At 42.4% G+C, this 19,096-nt stretch overlaps 1 protein-coding gene across 2 annotated transcripts; it reads right to left on the bottom strand.

Moving 5' to 3' along the window:
- Positions 1-450: 450 nt before the first annotated feature.
- Positions 451-19,086, bottom strand: URB2 (URB2 ribosome biogenesis 2 homolog (S. cerevisiae)). Of its 2 annotated transcripts, XM_017817461.1 has the most exons (10): positions 19,007-19,086; positions 18,652-18,817; positions 17,292-17,468; positions 12,723-16,107; positions 10,749-10,909; positions 9,444-9,554; positions 8,314-8,556; positions 6,627-6,717; positions 4,854-4,993; positions 451-1,181 (listed from the first exon to the last, which is right to left on the bottom strand). In XM_017817461.1, exons 2-10 carry the CDS (start codon positions 18,775-18,777, stop codon positions 984-986), a joined length of 4,632 nt encoding a protein of 1,543 aa, XP_017672950.1. In that variant the 5' UTR covers positions 18,778-18,817; positions 19,007-19,086; the 3' UTR covers positions 451-983. The 2 variants fall into 2 exon arrangements, with proteins under 2 accessions (XP_017672950.1, XP_017672951.1); XM_017817462.1 differs by lacking the exon at positions 9,444-9,554.
- Positions 19,087-19,096: the final 10 nt, after the last annotated feature.

Consider the following 19,096-nt stretch of genomic DNA (forward strand, 5'->3'; position numbering starts at 1 on the left):
CTTCAGTCTCTATCATTTTCAAGCAAATAAATTTCTGTAGTTTAGCTAATGAAAGGGAGCTATTTTATAAAGCTTCTTAAAGGCTCAAATGTGATTAGTTTACTACTGCTTATTAAATTATTGTCAGCTGAGCTGCAATAAGTCTAGGGCTTGCTCTTAACCTAGAGTGAATGCAAAGCAACAAGGCTCAGCTTAGACCAAAAAGGTCTCAGATAGTAACAGCAGTAATTAGCATTTGTCACAAACTAAAAATGTACATTCACAGGGACCACAGCTCAGATGACTAAGTGTAATTGCTTAATAACAGTAAATCAACCAGACCTCTAAGCAGTCAGTCTTTTTGATTATCATGAGATCACAGGATAATACATTTGGGAAGGAAATTCAATAGGTCAGATCAGGTTGCCCAGGGCTGGGCTCGAAAGTAAAATCAATGATGCAAAGAGATATAAACTTTCATATATTTTACTGTTATTTCCACAGTTTTGCACAGTAACCTACTGCACAGCTGTGTAACACTCACAGATTTCTTCAGTAACAAAATGTAAAATAACAGGGTACAAAAATAACCACTTTAACTGCTTTAATTCTGCTTACCATGTAAGTGAAAGCAGGGTTATATCCCTCGCTGGCTTTTACACCAGACTATTGCTTCCACTGTGATGTGGCAAAGGCTGAAGCCTGCCATCTGCTGCCAAAGAGCAGTGAGCGCCCCAGCGCTCCCAGAGAGTTCATCAGGGGCCAGCACAGGCACAGCAGTTCTGCCACTTGTGGCACACAGCAGGACCAGACCAAACAGCACATCCTCCCTCCCCATACCCTCTTCCTCATTATGAAGCCTGGCTGTATAGAGATAAAGGCAATGTTTATGACCCTCTTCAGATTCGGTCTTACTAGTCATCCCAAACCAAACAACGGCTGACGATATTCTGAGGGCTGCAAGGTCAATTCATAACTGGTCACGCAGCACCAGACAGGATTCATCATGCAGTGTACTTTTCCTCCCCCTGCTTTTTTGCTTTGTGGTAGTGGTTGTAATCATTATACAGATCCTTAAAGACCTCCCTTACACCTGCTGGTAATGATGCATTTAAGAATTTGATGTCTCGTTCAATGCAAAGGTCAAGGATGTGATATATTCCTTCTGTGAGATGAGTCTTCACAGCTGGGTGCAAAGTTACCTATAAGAAGAACAAATTGCATTAAAATTGAAGACAAAAAAGGCACAAAAACACCATTTCCACAGTCAGTATATACTAAATGCTGAAAACAATTTATTCAGTGCATCAGACCATCTGGAACACCACCTTAGATAAAATCCAAGATTTTGACTTGTGCAGTATTGTCCTGATTTTTGTAAACATGTTTTGCAGAACAAGCACAGCCCTTGCAATAAAATCTATGAGAGTACTACTATATACATTGCCAGAGGCAAAGACATATCCTGGAATCAAAGTTAAAAAACCCTACAATACTTGCCCTGATTACACATTTCAGTAGATCCTGTATGTCTCACACAGGCTGTATGCTACTAAGTCTCAGTTTCAAATGAGCACTTCCTTTAGGCTGCCCTATCATTTACATTGGGTAGTCAAACAATTTTAACTTATCACTTAATAATTTGATACTTATCTAACAATTTTTATCTGAAGACTTCAATGTACAAGCCTTAATAAAAGAAGCTTTCAAAAAGCTCAGGAGATGTACATTTCCTTAATCTGTTTTAACACCGGGAATCAGGCATCTTGTCTGAAGTCATGCAGAAAGTTGAAGGAATACAAAAAATGACTCAAGATTCCGTGCCCTGCTCCTGACATTACCCCTGCTCAACCCCACAACCAGCAGAACTGCCACTAAAACCAGGAACATCAGTGCTGACTCTGGAGTCCTCTGGTGCTCCAGGCTAATTGAAATTTGTCCTGCGCTCACAAATCACTTCCTAAATACTTCACTGCCTGAGACAGTGCTGGCCTCTGGCATAATCACGTTATTTTTGCTGCAGAACCATGTCTTATCTTTGCTGAATCCCAAAATTAGCTTTATGCCTCCAGATGTAAGCCTCTTCACTCCAGGCCTAATGAAAATTACATAAAAAGCTATCATTAAAATTCAGGGTTCTTTCTTCCTTAGGCAACTAATAAACTTTCTGCTAATGAAGTGCACTCCTAATCACTGTGACAGGCTCCTGCTCTCTTTCTGCCCTAAATGTGGAACAGCTAATATATTTTATTAGGCCCACTAACATAGCTAGAAAAAACAAATAGCAGGCATTAAGGCATATAAGCCTTTCTTTGGATCTGTGACCCTGAAGAGTTTGCAATCTAAAAGGTTGTAATTTTTTTTGCGTCTCTATCAGTTGATCAATTGGTTGGTTTACAACAGATGTTATTTCTCCCTACACCATGCATGTAAGAGAACAGTTGAGCACCACAGCTCCCAGTGAATGCACTAGGCTGGGCTCTCCCCTCCCAGGGCAGAGAAACGACTGCAGTGAAAAAGGACATGAAAACCCACAGCTATTGACAATATGGACCAGATGCCCCCCTTGGGATACAGAGCTACCTCAGAGCTGCAGTTAATGGAACTGCATCCCTCAGATCACAAATTCATCTGGATCCATGCCTTATTTGGGCCATTCTCACTTTGCAGTTTCCTATAAACACCAATAACACCATGGGAAGCAGAGCTAAAGATTTAAACAGCTGCCACTACTGGCTGGCAGTTAATTATACTTGTAAGAGGTTTATGGTCTATATAGTTAGCACAACCAATTTGTCAAGCATTACAGAGCTCTTGATGTGAGACATTAAATGTGTGAAGAGGTATTTCACTATTGCTGAATTAAGCAACAGCTCATAGGCAACAAGCGAAAAGCACTGTCAACAGAATGAAAGAGATGCCACCCACTCCAGCAAGGAATCTTTCTAGATTAATACAAAATAATTCATGGTATAAAGAGGAAGCACTGAGGGAGCCGTTACACAACCACTTTAGGAGTAAGTGACTATTTAGGCCAGTAGCTTTCATCAGTTCTAGTTTGCAGACCCTTAAAAGGGTTCCAGTAAGTGTGAAGATGCCCATATAGAGACTTAAATTTACAAACATGTTTTCTCAGTTATCTTTGATGGACCCCCCAGGATCTTCAGATCACAGGCAGAAAGCCACAGATCCAGTCTCAGAAGACATGAATAGTTGAAGGAGTTTTTCTCTCCCTCTGCAGAGCAACATGAAAGATGTGTACATGCCCCACTTAAGACAGGCATGCTGAGGCTTCCCCTTCCTCTGATATTCATCAATTCTCACCAGTCTAACGAGCAAATAATATATATCATCAATAAATCATCACCTACTTGTGATCTATCTGCTCTGTCAGACAGAAAACACTCCTTTGTCACAGCATCTGATGGCTCACTACACTAATTCCCCTTTACACGCCCAAAGGTCCCACTGCATACATTACTGATCTGTGGTTTCACCTATCATCCATCACTTTCCATTTCCCAATGAAAGTATTGCATAGAACTTTCCTAGAACTCTCATGAGACTCTGTACTCCTGTTAATACTGAGGCAAGTGTCCTTTCAATTTAAAAAGGTCATTTGATGTACACTCAATGATGAACAGATTACATAGTTCAGAGATGGTTAAGGAGAGCAGTAGTAGTCTTAACATCAATCTCCCCCTTTGCTAAACTACCATGTTCACTATGTAAACAGTAACCAACTTATCAGGAACACTACATAACATAGCTAAAAACTGACATCTCCAATTGTTTTGCTCCCAAACCTTGGAAAAAAGATAAGCAATAAAAAAGGCAAACAAGTTTAACTTCTGTAATAACCTTTATGGTTAGTTACACTGGTTACACCATAATCCTTCAGAAACACAGCACCAGTTGGAATATATTTTTTGCAACAGGGCATAAAAACAAAGACTAATATTCCTTTCTGTATTTCAGCCCATGCCCAGGCTGAAGCCAAAAATAATCAATTTGCAGGTACTTGCGCCACAAGCAGCATTCAAACCCTGGTGAAATCTAAATCCATCAGGCTGAAGAAAATTACAAGCTGAACTTAGGTCTGAATGTGAGAAACTACTGACCTGGATCTGGCATCCATAGTAGCAGTAGTAGTTGCTTTCAGTAAGAATTGCAGTGATAGCTTTGGTATAGAAGGAGAATTACTGAAAAGCTAACAATTCTTGGCTTGGTAACATTTTTTCCACTCACTTTATCATTTGGATCAGATTAAAAGATATTTTCCATGAGAATTTTCCACCATTACTTTACCAGATGGGCCCCTAACTGCTATCAATCCTGCACAAATAAGACTAACTGGGAAATGAATTTAACTACCAGATGTATAAAGAAGCCATGGTTAAATTCTGGAACAGGCGGCCCAGAGAGGCAGTGGATACCTCATCCCTGGAAACATTCAAGGCCAAATCAGATGGGGCTCTGAGCAACCTGATCTAGTTGAAGGTGTCCCTGCTCGTTGTAGGAGGTTTAGACTAGATGACCTTTAAAGGTCATCTTTCAGCCTTTCAACCCAAGCCATTCTATGATTCTATGAAGAAAGAGCAACATCCAAAGCAGTTCTGTAACTGGGCATTGCATTGTTTAACCTTAAAAAACCCCCACAGTCCACACCTTTAGAAAGTTTTCAGGAGTTTGGTAAGAAAGATTCTCAGGAACTCGTGCTCAAAATAACGGTCTGGATCAAACCCATATCTCCATGAACCAAAGCAACTTTTGTAACTTCACAAATTTTACAAAATTTAACACAGTTGCCTTTGGAATAGGAACGCCAAAGCCAGCACAACACTATGGCACTTTCAAGATGGATGAGAACATACCTTCTGCAGTTCAGTCACATACTGAGCCACCATGAAAGCAGAAAACACAGTAAAGTCCTCCATTTCTGCGGCAATATGAGTATACATCCGTTCCACCAAGTGTGCACATTGCAGTATAACTTCAAACTCATCTGTGTTGCCTAAAACAAAAAGTGAGATGCAGCCTGGCATTTGAGGCTTAAAAACACTAGGAAAAAAACCCTTGAAGAATCACCCACTCTTCCATGATTCTTGAACTACATGAGGCCAAGGACAGCTTGTCATTTTATCTTCTTTTCTTATGAAGCCACAGTTGCAAGGCCTCCCACAACACACAATACACATCTCTCAAAATGGTTGTTTTGTAAGAGCACACTGATTTTAAGTCTATGTGCACTGCAAGGCAAAAACTATTTGTTATAGATGTTAAAGTGCCAAAACCAGCAGTTATGGTCCTATCCATGATTCAGTCCCAACTAGCACTGTGGAGGAGAGAAAAGGAGACAGGAAAATTATATTCTCTACCTACAGAAAATCAGAAGACATCTCTTAGAAAAAGCATATTAAGAAAGTTTCCTGATGAGATCTATTACGTGGCATATAGCAGCAGAAGCCACACCACTGGAGATATTTAAAGTGAGACTGGTGAGATCAGCTGAGAATTTACTCAGTAGGCAGTGAATGAAGAGAGCCAACACAAAAAAGGGAGAAGGGAAATCCAGAAATTACTTTCATGCTATCTCTTACAAAAACAGAAAAATCCTGCAAAGATAAACAGCACGTTTTTCAACTTGACAATGCTGCATATCTGTAAATTTCCTGTGATCCTTGCCTTATGCAAACATATCGTAGAAGCAAGCAAATTCTCAAAGTTTGGCACCAGTTTAATATACCTTTTCCTTTATCACTGAGCCTTTGCTACTATATTGCTCCATGACAAATACATACACTTACATTTGCCCACAACTGTGGGCAACATATCAGCTGAGATAAATCTGAACATTGCATAGGCTGCGGGACACCAGTGGAAAGCCAGGATACAATCAGTTTCAGGCCATGAAGTCAACTTGTCTCAGCAACTCACCACTATTAATGGCAGGGTATTTGTGTCCTGACCAGTATAAAGCACAGAATGACTACCTAAATCACTGTGAACATCTTTTACTTGGCTACTTCAATAACTTTCAGTAATAAGTCTTTTTTTTTTTTTCCTTCCTTTTGGGATATATAACTACATTAATTCCAAATCCTTAACCATACAGATATATCATCTAACCCCAACTGATGCTTCAGATATGTATAATGTTCTGGCTTTATACTTAGCACAGAACGGTGACAATTCAGGTCTGTAGTAAACATAGTTGCAGTCTTAAGAAACTCCACTTAGTAGGATCGATTTGGGATTATAACTCACAAATATTAGCATGCATCACCAGAGTTCACAGCCACCATGTGTCCAGGCACAGGGGTTGATCGGAAGAGCAGAAACTGGGCACAGCAAGCCTTACTGGTTCCTGTCTGCTTGCCAGCCAGTCAGTGAAGAATAACTTATTCACCAAGAGCAGTACTGCTGGCATGCAGTTCCGCAGGAGCCCCAGTTTTCTTCATAAGCCCATGACACCACAAAGCTCATCCTCAATTTTAAAAAAAAGGACAGACAGGGCTAACAGTTTCAATGCCACAGCTAGGCTTTGAGGACTTTGATTCTGATGTGCCCTATTTGGCATCTCCCAGTCCAGAACACATAAAATTACAGTGTATATATGTATCATAAAGGTGGAAAAAATACAGTACCTCTGTCTCCTTTCTGACGTCCTTCATGCATGACAGAAACAACCAGACGATGGAAACTGTTCAGAAAAGATGGTGCTGCTTTCAACAGCACCTGCAAAAGACATGAAATAAAACCATCAGATTACATAGTAAAGGGAGTGAGAGAGTAGAGGTAGACACTATCTTTTCATTCTGCATCCATAGTGTTTAGCACATGAGAATCCAGGAGTAGGACCACATTCCTAGCCATAATCAAATATAAATAGCAACATCATATTAGAGTTACTTCATCTCTCCAAGGCAGCATTTGATTTAACAGCCTAATGTCTAGGGCATTTGTCCTTGCTGGTAGAGAAGACATAGCCAGACAGATTGACAGAACATGGGACAGAACATGGGTTCCAGTAACACTACAGATCACTGTGTGAAAACAGCCTGGATAGGCAGCTTTCTACCACAGGGTTTTTGTAAGAGCATTTTAGCAATGCATACTGCCTTGCTTTTAGAATGTGCCATTTCCCCATCTTTAACTTTCCCCACTCACAGTCCTAATACAAATGCATGAAGCCCCTTTCCTTTTTTTTTCATCTCTGCCTACATATTCCATGTAGGAGTATCTCCGTCCCATGCAACTCCTGACACATCTTCCCTTTCCCATGCCAGAAAGCTGACAAGAATACCAGAATGGTACAACGTTTGAAGGTCACCACCTTCAACAGTGTCTAAGCCCTGTTTTCAGAGCACTGCAGAATCTTGACCTCCAGTGAGAATGAGGTCCCACAGCCTGAGCCATTTGTGCTTCTAGAAACCAATCATAGAAAAAGGAAATTTTATTCTAATACATTGTTAGATGCTGATAAGAAATGCACTGCCAAAGAACAATGTAGGCATAAGCAAAGCAGAAGAGTGACTGAAATTATGTGATTTTGAGATTCCCAGCCTTTCAAATAAGAAACAGTACAATTTACTTTTATACTATAAGGACAAAATATTTCAAGACAACTATTAAAAAAATTCTTATCACTGTTATGTTTGTTCTTTATACCTGTAGTGGGTTGGCTTTCGGATTTTTTTAGGCCTTCCTTAGCAACGGGAGTCAGAAATCTAAGGAAGTATTCCATATCATCCTTTAGCATAACACAACATACAAACAAGGTGGAGATAAGAGAGCTCGCGCTTTTCTCTCTTCTGGTGGCTGAAGATGACAGGTCTCTCTGCAGACGGTCTTTGCTTGTATGGGCCAAGGCCTGCCTGCTTAGACCTGCCGTTATCTCCGGTCCCTCTGGGAGGCGTGGGGGAGTTGGTTGGTGCTTCCCACGGTTCTGCTGTCTCATTAAGAGAAGTATTTAATTCGGGTTTTTTTTATTTATTCACTAGCTCTCTATTAACGGTGTATATTTGGAGGATATTTCTTTTGGGTTTTTTTTTATCCCTGTTTTCCCCCTCTCTTTTCCCTTTTTTCCCTTGGGAGCTCCCTATTGTGTGTACAATATATTCAAATTGTATATATAATTGTAAATATATGTAAATATATATTTTTTATATAATCCTGTTTCGTTAGGGCTTCTTTCAGTTTTTCTATGGTTTGTTTTTTTTCCCTCACTTGAAAGAGCGGGAGGTGGGAAGGGACAGCTTGGACTTGGCAAGAAAGCCAGGCCAAACTGATACCATACCTTTTTCCTCTCCTCCCATCCCCTCACAGACATACCTTTGGATGACACTGCACAATAGAGAAGAGCACTTCATGGACTCCCAGGAAGACACCACTATAGTCTTCTAACTTCAGACGATCCAGAGGGATTGTTAAGAGAATGCTGAATGCCAATGACACATGATGTGGATTCACAAGAACCCCTTCTCCTTGTCTTAGCAGAGCTGCTACAGTCTCTAGAATAGGTACAACTATGATGGAAATCAGTGATGGGTCCTGACAGGCCTCTTTGGTTTGCATCTACAAGAAGAAGAAACAGATAAGGAGGAAAACATTAGCCACCTATCATCAGTGTTCGAACACCAGAGAACCGTAATGCTCTGACTGGAGCCAAAGGAACTAGACTGGTGCAAGCTGGACTGGCAGGCAGACTCCTGCACCTGAGCCATTTTCGTCCAACTGCACCCTGGGCAAGGATGCCTGTGATGCACTTCAAACCAACACTGCAGTGTAACTGGAATTGCAACTATTCTCCAGTCCCTTGACAACTAGCACCTCTTTGCACCTCCTTAAACAAATGCACTGACAGTTCAGTCCTTTACAAGCATGCAGACTTATCAAATAAGGGCAGACACGGCATGCTCATGATTCCCATGCATTGCAGAGCCAACCTCTGATAAATTCTGGTCTAGAAACATCATCACCACAAGAGGAGAAAAACCTGCATCCCTAGGTTTATATGCTGTACAAATGAAAGACAGGAAACTTGGGTTTGATTACTTTCCATCAAGTTTCCCTTTCACAATACAGTGAATGTTTTTTTTGTATGAGCACTTCTTTATTTTGTTTTGCTGTTGTTGGCTTCTGCTGCAACACGTGGCTGACAGTTACCTTCTCCTTTGGACAGGAAGAAGTTCAAGACACTCAGACTGTCTGCTCTGCAGTCTAACAAGTTTCTCCCAAGCTCCATATTACATGGTGCAGTTCCATAAAATTACTGTGTATAAGAAGTTAATGACCTACACACTGCACTTACAGGAGGAGATTTACTTGAGGGAGGCGGAGGCATGGATTTGTTCAGTATCCACAATGTTTTTGTTCTTGTGTGCCTCTGTGCACAATAGATGTAACTGCTACAGACTCTAACAAAGGAATAGGTAATTAAGTTACAATGAAGAGATACTTACCGCTAAAGCTGTGATTATCTGTGGGCTGGTAAACCAGAAAGCTTTCACTTTGTCTCCACTTAATGGGCAGTTAAGCAACAATTTAGTTAGGGTAACAGCTGACAATACTTCCTGCAGAAAGCAGAGGATCAGTCACTGGTACTAGGTGCACTGGCTCCTTTCAAGCACAGAAGAGCCCTTTCAAGGTCAGTGGCACTTTTGAGCATTACCAGAGCCTTGACACGTGAAAGTCCTCCCACCAGTACATCTCTTTGGAAATTGTGAAGTAAGTAGCAGTTCAACAAAATTCAATATGCTGAGCAGCACTGGCCCAAATGTACTTCATGGCACATTTATTTCAGAATTAATTTGCTGTATAAAAAGGCTTACATGATTTTTAAGAAATGAAAGCCTTCTCATACAACTGCCACTAGATAACAGAGGGAGGCAGAGGGAATACAGGGATACCAGTCTACTATACACTAAGAACATTGCATTTGGCAGCAGGGCTTTTTTTACTTGCTAGTTGTTTATACAGACTGATAAAAGAAGCATATTGCAAGCTATACTCAGGTGGCAGGAATTATATGCACAGTACAGGAATTCCAGATACACTTTGAAAAAGATATATCAAGAACTGAAGCAGCATATTTGTGTCACTTTCTGACAAATAAGACAGAGCCAGACAACCCCCCAAGTATAATCCAGGTTTCATTCTCAAGTCACTGAGCTTTCTACAGAGCATACAGCTGGTGTTTTTGCCAAAAGTGTTTCACAAGTCACCACTGCTGCTTAAGCTGCTCTGAAGAAAGGCACAGAGCTTATAAAGCTACTGAGTGGTATCTGATTATTACTGAGTAGTCTTTAGAGACAACTAACAAAAGCATAGGGGTAGTTTTGGTTTTACTTAAAAATGCCAGCATTTCTAAAAGTGCCTTTAATCTTGTTAAGAAGATCCACTGACTGCTAGTATCTGTTGTGCAAGAGCTTGGATCAGAAAGTAGAAAAGAGCTTTCAGCATGGCCTGTAACATCACAGCAGTGTGATTTCTGTTGACAGTACATGGAATTAAGACTGCAGTCCTTAAAATGGACAGAAAATTTTTCAAGTAGGTTTCCATGATCTTTCCACCTCCCTCAATTTATATCCATAACGTATTTCAGCAGTCACCAAGCTCTTATCCATACAAATTAATATGTCCTGATCACTGAACATAAAGCAGGAAGAGGAAAAAATATTTATCAAATGTCATTCAGCCAACAGTTTTTTTTCAAGGTGCAGCACACTGAAGAAGGAAGTTGACAATACAGTAAGCTCATGCCTTACTTTAGCCTTCTGTTGCCAAACATTCCTCAATTCCAGTCCCTGTAGCACCAGCCTCATTATGGCATAAAACTCCTCAACAGAGCAGTTTCCCAGCAGCTGGACAAGCACCTCTGTCAACTCCATCTCCATGCTTCGGATCACCTGGGTTGTGATTGCAGGATCTGCATATTCAAGAGACAAAAGAAATCAATTTCCAACACATAGACTTCCACAGGTAAGAATAGGGCAAATTGAAAATAAAACAGCTCTATGGGTACCTTTTTAACACTCAGATTCACAGAAGGCTCCCCACTTTACCTCTTTCCCCACTAGTGCAATGATTTGCTGACCTCAAGTATTTCCTATCCTTGGGTTCACAGAGCAGCCATCATTCCAATAAAAAAGCCTTCAGTAGTACAGAAATACCACACTAACGCAGGTGCACAAGCCAAGGGAGCAGGCTAAACAAGCTGCAGGGCTTTACTAGATGGTGGCCAGAAATCCATCACAAATCACAAAAACATTAAGCTCACAAAGTTAGGTCTCTGCTGAGCCTAACTCACACTCCCCACTTACTCAATTACTACTACATAGACAGTCTTAGACTAGCTCATAATTCAACTGATTTTGACGGCTTGTTCTTTAGTTCTGCAAGTATCCACAGGATCTGTGGCAATGCCAAAAATCTTCTTCAACAGGAATTAATATTTATTTTTATTGAATACTCTACTTATTTAATGAAAATTATTACAGCTTTTTGCAGTGATTCATTATGTCTCCAAGCTAAAGAACTTTACCAATCTTACACTAACAATATGAGGCACAGAATGAGACAGAGAAAAATCAGCAGAAAAATTACAAGAGTCAACACATCCTCATCTCCATTCCATGGAAAGCCATGCTCTGTTCTTAACTACTTAATGCCAATATAAGCACTGAGATCACAACTGTAGTTCACTTCAACAGTAGCCTCCCCAGTAGGGTGCACTCCCTCAGGGTGTCTATGAGACAATTCACTGGGATGTGGGAATTATAAATAAAGTATCTTTAATAAAGCATTAAAAATAGTGTTTATTTCATCTTTGTCTCATGCTTTTTATACTCTTTCTATGTGTATGTTTTGCAATGTACATAGTATACCACTAGAGCAGTATGTGTATATAATTTATAAGTAAATATATATTGAGGCTGCATGCTCAATCTTTAATTTTAATGATAGGTATGCACAATCAAAAATGTCTGGAGACCACTGCACTAGAGCATGTCAGTAACAAGTCGAATAAATTCCGATAGTTTGAAGAAGTCAAAGAGAACAGTTACACCTGTGCTGTGTTCAGCTCTCTTTCTGAAAGAGACACTATAAAGTAGTCATTAGCTCCCACAGCCGGCAGAAGAGGTTTTTCATGTAATTTCTAGCCCTGGCTCTTTATTTAATGAGGATAAAGGGACAGACCTGCCAATTTCCCACAGACTTTATCAGAATTATGGGCATTCAACATCCATAAGTTAGGTGACTTCCACTATTCTATAACCTCACCTACCGAAGTAGATGAGTATTTTACTTTAAGATCCTCCAAGATCCCCAGATAGGACATTTCTGATCTGACCTGGGGCACATCAACTGCTTCAGTAGTGTCTACTACATCGACTACACAAGTAGGACACTGCATCTTCAGCTCTACATCCAGAAATGTTATCATGTTCCAGTTACTGTCAAAATGCTCTACATCGATAATTCAGGACCTAAACTTTATTCAGATTTTTACATCTTTCAGAAGATCACGATCAAATTAGATGGTGGCTGTGGTCCATGTACCACAACATTGTCTCCTTGTAAAGCTTCCTGTTATGCATTTCTAAAAGGACAGCCTGCTGCTTTAGCACAACTAAACAAATATAGACTTTTCAAAAAGCTGTATGCTTTGCTAAATGGCTTTCAACTCGCCTCTGCACTGCAAAACTAGCAAAGGAACTGGAGAAAGAGAGTGTTCATACCAGAGAGAAGCTTTTTTATGGCAACACCAACCATGACTGCAGTTTCTTTTCCAGGATACAGCTCTGGCACTGAGCAGAAGACTGTTAGGAACTGCAATGCAGGCTGAAGGAACTGCAGATTATGTCCTGCACAGGGCAGCTCTCTCAGTATCTGAGAGTAAAACTCTTGGTACAGTTTAATACGAGGTTGCTCCAAAAACCCACTGGGCTCCTTCTGCCAGCCCCTCCTGACAGGATGGCTCAGATCTGCTTTGAGGAGAGTAGTGACAGATGGTATGAATGCTACAGGCAAAAGCTGGTTTGGAGTGTTACTCTGAAGACCATGTTCAACAGTTCTGACCATCTGCAGAACTACGGGTTCCAACAGAGCAGACAGCACATCTGCAGAATGTAGCTTCTTTTCTGGTAGCTGCTGAAGGTAGAGCGTGACAACGTGACACAGTGTGGTGAATGTCGTGAGCAGTAACTGCTCAGCTGCAGGATTCCAGTTTTTCCGGTCTTTGCTTTTGGCTGCACTGGTGTCTGGCTTGCAGCTTACCAGGAAAGATATGAACTTTTCCAAGTTGAGCCTCACACTTTGTCGTCTTTCAATTACCGTCTGAAGAAAGTCTTCCAGAAAAGCTTGGAATTCCTGGAGATATTGTGCCCAAAGAGGAACAGTCAAAACATCAGAGAAGAATTTGCTCGCTGTAAACTGGGAGGTCATGACAGCCTCAAGAACATCACTGGCATGTAACACCTTAAAAACAGAGTTGGCATTCCTGCCAGCTTGCAGGCACCTCAGGAGGTGGAGGCAAGTACTTAAAAACTTCAGCAATAACAATTTGCTGCAAGAGACACTAGCCCTGGTATTGGCTAGCAGGGACAGCAGCACCAGAAAACACCGAGTACAGTCAGAGGGAAGAAAACTGTCTAGTTTCAGAAGAGAAAAAATGTCTAGCAAACCCAGGCAGTTTTCTAGTTGACTTTCTTTCAGGGTGACAGGGCAGCCACTTTTTGCTAACAGTACTATATATTGGGCAACTTTCTCCAAAGTTTTCCAAGACAAGCTGAGCTCATCCTTCAGCAGTTTGGTTTCTGATGGTACTTCCAACAGGTCAAGAGTTTTGCAAGGAGCCAGGATTTCTTCATGCCAAGGGATATTACTTGCAAACAGCTGCTGAAGTGGCAGATCTACCGGATCCCTGGTAGCAGTGGGCAGCACCGTAGAAAACTTAATAATAAGTCTGGTCAGAAAAGCACAGTGTAGGATCTTCATTTCTGGAAGAAAAGAGCTGTGCATCAAGCCAAGAGATATCTTTTCAGTGCTGATGGAAGGCTCCTGGTCCATGGCAGCCTCCTGAGCTTTGGCCAGCATTAATGTCTCTAGAAGCACATTTGCAACATACTCTACATCTTCTAAGGAAATATACGGCAACAGGATAGTCAAGTTGGACACTACAAGGTGCCAGTGTGCTGTGGGGTAAGTAAGATCACTTATCACACTGATATCTCCATCCCACGGTTCAGATTCTCCTCTGCTCATGGTGGATCTCCCAGACTCCAGGATGAAAGCTGCAGCATGCTGCAAGGCCTGTAGGTCAGCTTTGGCCTGCATTAAGATCATCTTCATTTTCTGAAGTGTGAGAAGTTCTAAGCAATATTTACTAGGGGAGGCAAAACTATTTGCTATTTCCATAACTCTCTCCCAAGACTGTGCCCTCAAACCAGGGAGGAAAGCTGAAATGCTAAAATGCCCCTGCCTTGCAGCAGGTTCAGTAACAGCACCAGCAATTTCGGCTGTTGGAGACACATATTTACTGCAGCTAACACCAAACAGAGTGTCTACCTCAACCCAAGTGTAAACAAGGAGGAGAGTAGTGTCACTGGCCTTTCTTAGCCAAAGGTCTGACTTCTCTTCCTCTCTTCTAGGAGCCTGCAGCAGCTCCATCAGTGGCTGAATTATTCCCTTCAGTATCTTTGCCAACAGATTCTGAGTGCGAAGCACCACAGGAGAAGGAGTGACATCATCTAGGCTCCTCATGTTGAACAGAAAAGCATGCAGCACGGAGCACACTGCCATCAGCTTCAAGGCCATGTCAGTTGACCCTTCAACTGCAGGAATGATAAGGGTCTGGCATTTCTCCACAAAGAGACACAAAATGTCCAGAATCTGGTTGGGTGGAAGTTCAAGGAGGCACTCACGAAGCTTTACTGTCAGGCCAGCAGAGAAGATGGGTGGCCTCAGTTCATCAACAGCTGGGCGGCAAATGACTGTCAGCACCTCCTCAAAGAGCCGTGGGAACTGTCGCAGCTTGGAGTAAGTCTGAAACACGGTGTTGATGAGAGTCTCCTGGGGCTTCTTCGTACGTGGCTCAGAGGCCTCGGCATCAATCCAAGCTGACGACACTAAGTCATCCAGGTCTGGGTCTACTATAAGGTGGTTTAATGATATCAAGAGTTTGAGACACCTGAACCAAGCGGGAATGGAAGCTTGGGAGTGTGTCAGCAACATCTGCGCCAGCTTGCGATAAAACCCAAACTGCACCTCCTTGTGCCGGATACGGTCACTGGCGACATTATAGATATCACTGCTGAGCACCAAGCTCAGAAGCTGCTCCAAAGCAAGCAGCTCTGTGCTCCAGTCCACAGGTGAGAGCATATCTTCCCTCCCTCCCTGTTGTAGGTCAGAGAGCCTGAGACAGCCAAAAAGCCTGCTGAACATGTGGAAACACACAAGGTGGTTTTCTGCCTTACAGTATGAGTCCAGAAAGAGCTTATATAGCAGGGACACAGAACCAGCCACAACCGCTCCATGGAGAGCAGGTTCACAAAAGTCACTGCTCAGATTGGTCTGCACTGTGTTGACTGGTAGCAAAAGACTTTTAAAAGCTCCTTTCTTCTTCTCCTGGACTTCCTGTTCTGGCAGCAGCTCCTCTTTGTAGGATGAGAAAAGCTCAGCCTGGAACAACCCAGCCTGCAGCAAAGTTTCTATTTGGTTTCGGATTTCCCTGCTCAGGTGCTGACGCACATGGTTATCATCTGCTTGTGTCCAAGCCCTCACAGTCAGCAAGTGCCTCAGGAGCAGACATGGCTGGAGCAAGTGACCTGTCACTTGCCCAAACACACGATTTGGGTTGGTTTGCTGCCTCTGTATCAGGAGGTACTGAGCAAAGGTAAGCTGGAGGACGCTGAACAACTGACAGCCCACAGCATTGTCAGAAGACAGCTGCTGACATGCCAGCTTGCACAGCTTGCTGAGGAGATCAACCAAAAGCTCACACTTTGCTGTGTAAATGATGCACAGTGAAGGAGTAGAAAGGATGCCACTGGAGCAGTTCAGCACTGTGCCAATGTTCTGCTGTGTTTTTTGAGAACAAGCCTCCGATAACCTTTCGTTTATGACCTGAAGTTGGGAAAAAAGAGACAAAAACAAGACCAAAAAAACAGTCAATTTTGCATACAAAGATCATAATGAACCAACAACACCTTCCATGAGCTCTAGCTGCAACAAAGAAGAACCAGGGACTTGCCACAAGCTGCTCCTGTGCCTCTCACATCGCAAGTTCCAAACCACAAGCTTTGCTGTCCCTGCATTTGTTTGCAGCACCAGATGAGGGAGGAAGCCCTCACTGAAAACCCTCCTCAGCTGAAAACCCACTGGACTAGAACAGATCAATAAATTCTTTCCACTGGACCCTCTAACATCTCTGTCCTTGGTCTTTAGGGAACCCTGTCCTGTACCTCTGAACTAATCTTCAACCAGAAACCAGGTTTTCATACCCAGACCATGTTTAAGTTTGGCACACTTTCTGCATAACATCTTTGAAGCACAGATTCATCCAACCATTTCTCTGTACTTCACAATTCAATTTCTGCAGGTAAAGACAATCTTCTCCTGCTTCATTTCAACCTGATCACAACTAAAAGGGTCCTTTTCCAGTTATTTTCACTGCTTTTGCAGCCATTCACTATTTCTGCTATTTCTTTAACCAAAAAGCCAAAAAAGAAGTGTTTGGTTCAGTTCTAAACTGTAACTGAAGTCACTCTCATTCACTTTCAGCTGAGGCTAAAATAATTATATGATTAAGATGCATAATGATTCAGTGCCACCACCATTCAGAGTCATCATAAGAAGCTGCAGGGTCTGCTGAACAACACGTCACAGTGCACAAATACTCAAGCCAAACACATGATGAGCCCTACAGTGAGAGAAAATCTGTCTCTCCCTAAACTCCCAAGCAAAATGCTATTACAAGCAGTAAGTAATACAGGAGAGCAACATACGAAACTGAGCCTTTATTTATCTATTTAAATACTTAGAGCAGTTCACTCTGTTAGTCTGAAGAAGTTAAGACAGAGAGGAAGATTATTATTAGGACGCTCTACCATTTTTAGCCTTAGTGCTGCACTAATATAAAACTGTATTGCAGGACAGAAATAGAGGAACTTTTAGCAGAGGTCCTGCAAGCCATCAGATTAACTATTATATATTTCAAGTAACACCTGAAACTGTGAGGAAGAGTCATGTACTGTAGAAGATACACACTGCTACCCAGTATAGTACCAAATATTCACAGTTTTAGTTACCTGTGCAATTGAAAAACTGAGACCAATCGTTTTCCCATTCTTTAGGAGATCCTGTAGTCTTCTACTATGGATAACATTGTCTAGGTATGTCCAGAGTTTCTCAACAACTTCATCGTCCAGTTCCAGTTTTTTGTTGTAATTTGAAACCAATGTATGGCTTACCCAATCGAGTAATACCTGTTAACAGAAGGGAAGTAACCTTTAATAACCCCCATACAAAACCAAAAGTAGTACCTTTTCACAGCTACAGCGTTTGTGTCTTGAGAACTGTGCTACTTCCAAGCAGAACAGGCTCTGAACGAGCAGAGAAGTCTACCCCTGTAGCTTTCAATTCCTGAGAACTTTCATTCTAAACCTAATGTTGACCCTGTGCTCCCCTGCACCACTTCAAAATAACTTTCAGGAGACAACATCCTACGGACCTTCCATCAGGGCATAATTCTGACAAGTAATACCAGTTAGCAAGCGTAGTCTTTTCAATCAAAGCTTAGAGAATCAGACGGTTTTCACTTCCTGACAATTGCTATTCTGTTCACATCCTCCTCTTTATATGTCTGAATTCACCATCTAGAAATTCAGGCCTAGGAATTTAGACATGTGCAAACTGGAAAAGGTTGAAACCTACTAATTTAAATTACTGATTTAAAAACAAAAGGATAGTATGTGGCTAGGTTTAATACTCTATGTAACTGAAATAACAAGAACCCAAAATGCAGGTCTCAGACAGTGCAAACCCTAGACCCCACAATACTACCAGGGCTGGAGGAGCAGGACAAGATATCCTTCACTTGAGGAAACACGGCACAGACCTTCGGTAAACAGAGTCAAAACCAAAGGCCTAAGGGGACAGGGTGGGTTCCATGAAGAGAACACCAAATTACCTTACAAGGTGAACCCCAAGAAGCCACTGTGTGCTCTTTGCTCACGCACAAGTTCAGAGCACCAGAGACCACACATCTAACTACAGTCAGTTCTCCCACTCTGAACTTCTTTGTTCTTAACTATGATCAGAAGCATCTGACTTTGGAGTGTCCTGTACTGGATGTAATAACCAGTGGCAATGACAGTTCTGAAGACATCGATTGCTCATCTTCCCGGGAGACAGAACACACAGACCACCCTCTCTATGCGAAAGCCTCTTTCATCCTGCACTAATGCAGGTCTTTTTGCTGAGGCTACTTGAAAGATGATGTTATAAAACACATTTCATATAACCACAGAGAAATCAAGAGCTGTCAAAATCACAAATCAGAGCTATATTTTCACTACTGTCTATGGTCAAAAGCTACATCTGGGTTTTATGAATTGATTCGCTATCGGGGTTTTCTTCTTTCACTGTCTACCATTAAAAAGTACTCACTTGCTCCTTATTAGGCAGGAAGCACTGGTGAGAAATCCACGCGAAACGAGCCAGCTTGAGTTTGTCTTCCCAAGAAGTCTTGGCGCTTTTCAGCTTCAAGTAAATCCCGGAATAGATCGCGGCCATGGCGGGGGCACGTGGGACAGGCGGACAGACAGACACACCACTGGAAGAAACGCGGACCCAGGAGAAGGCGGTAAGGAGGGCAGAGGCGGCCCCGCACCCCGGCCCCCACCCACGCACCCACACACGTGGCGCCGCTCGGGGCCCAGCCGCCGCCACAACCACCAGCCCGCCGCCCGCCCCGGCTCCCCAGCGCCCACTTCACCCGCACCAGCCTCCCGGTGGCACTCGCCTTTCCCTCCCCTCGCAGGGCCCTCGCCGGCCGCTCCGCGCCCTCCCGGTCCGGCCGATCCGTCCCGCCGCCTCCCGGTCCCGCCAAGCC

The sequence above is a fragment of the Lepidothrix coronata genome, unplaced genomic scaffold (assembly GCF_001604755.1).
Source record: "Lepidothrix coronata isolate B3197 unplaced genomic scaffold, Lepidothrix_coronata-1.0 Scaffold61, whole genome shotgun sequence".
NCBI lineage: Eukaryota > Metazoa > Chordata > Aves > Passeriformes > Pipridae > Lepidothrix > Lepidothrix coronata.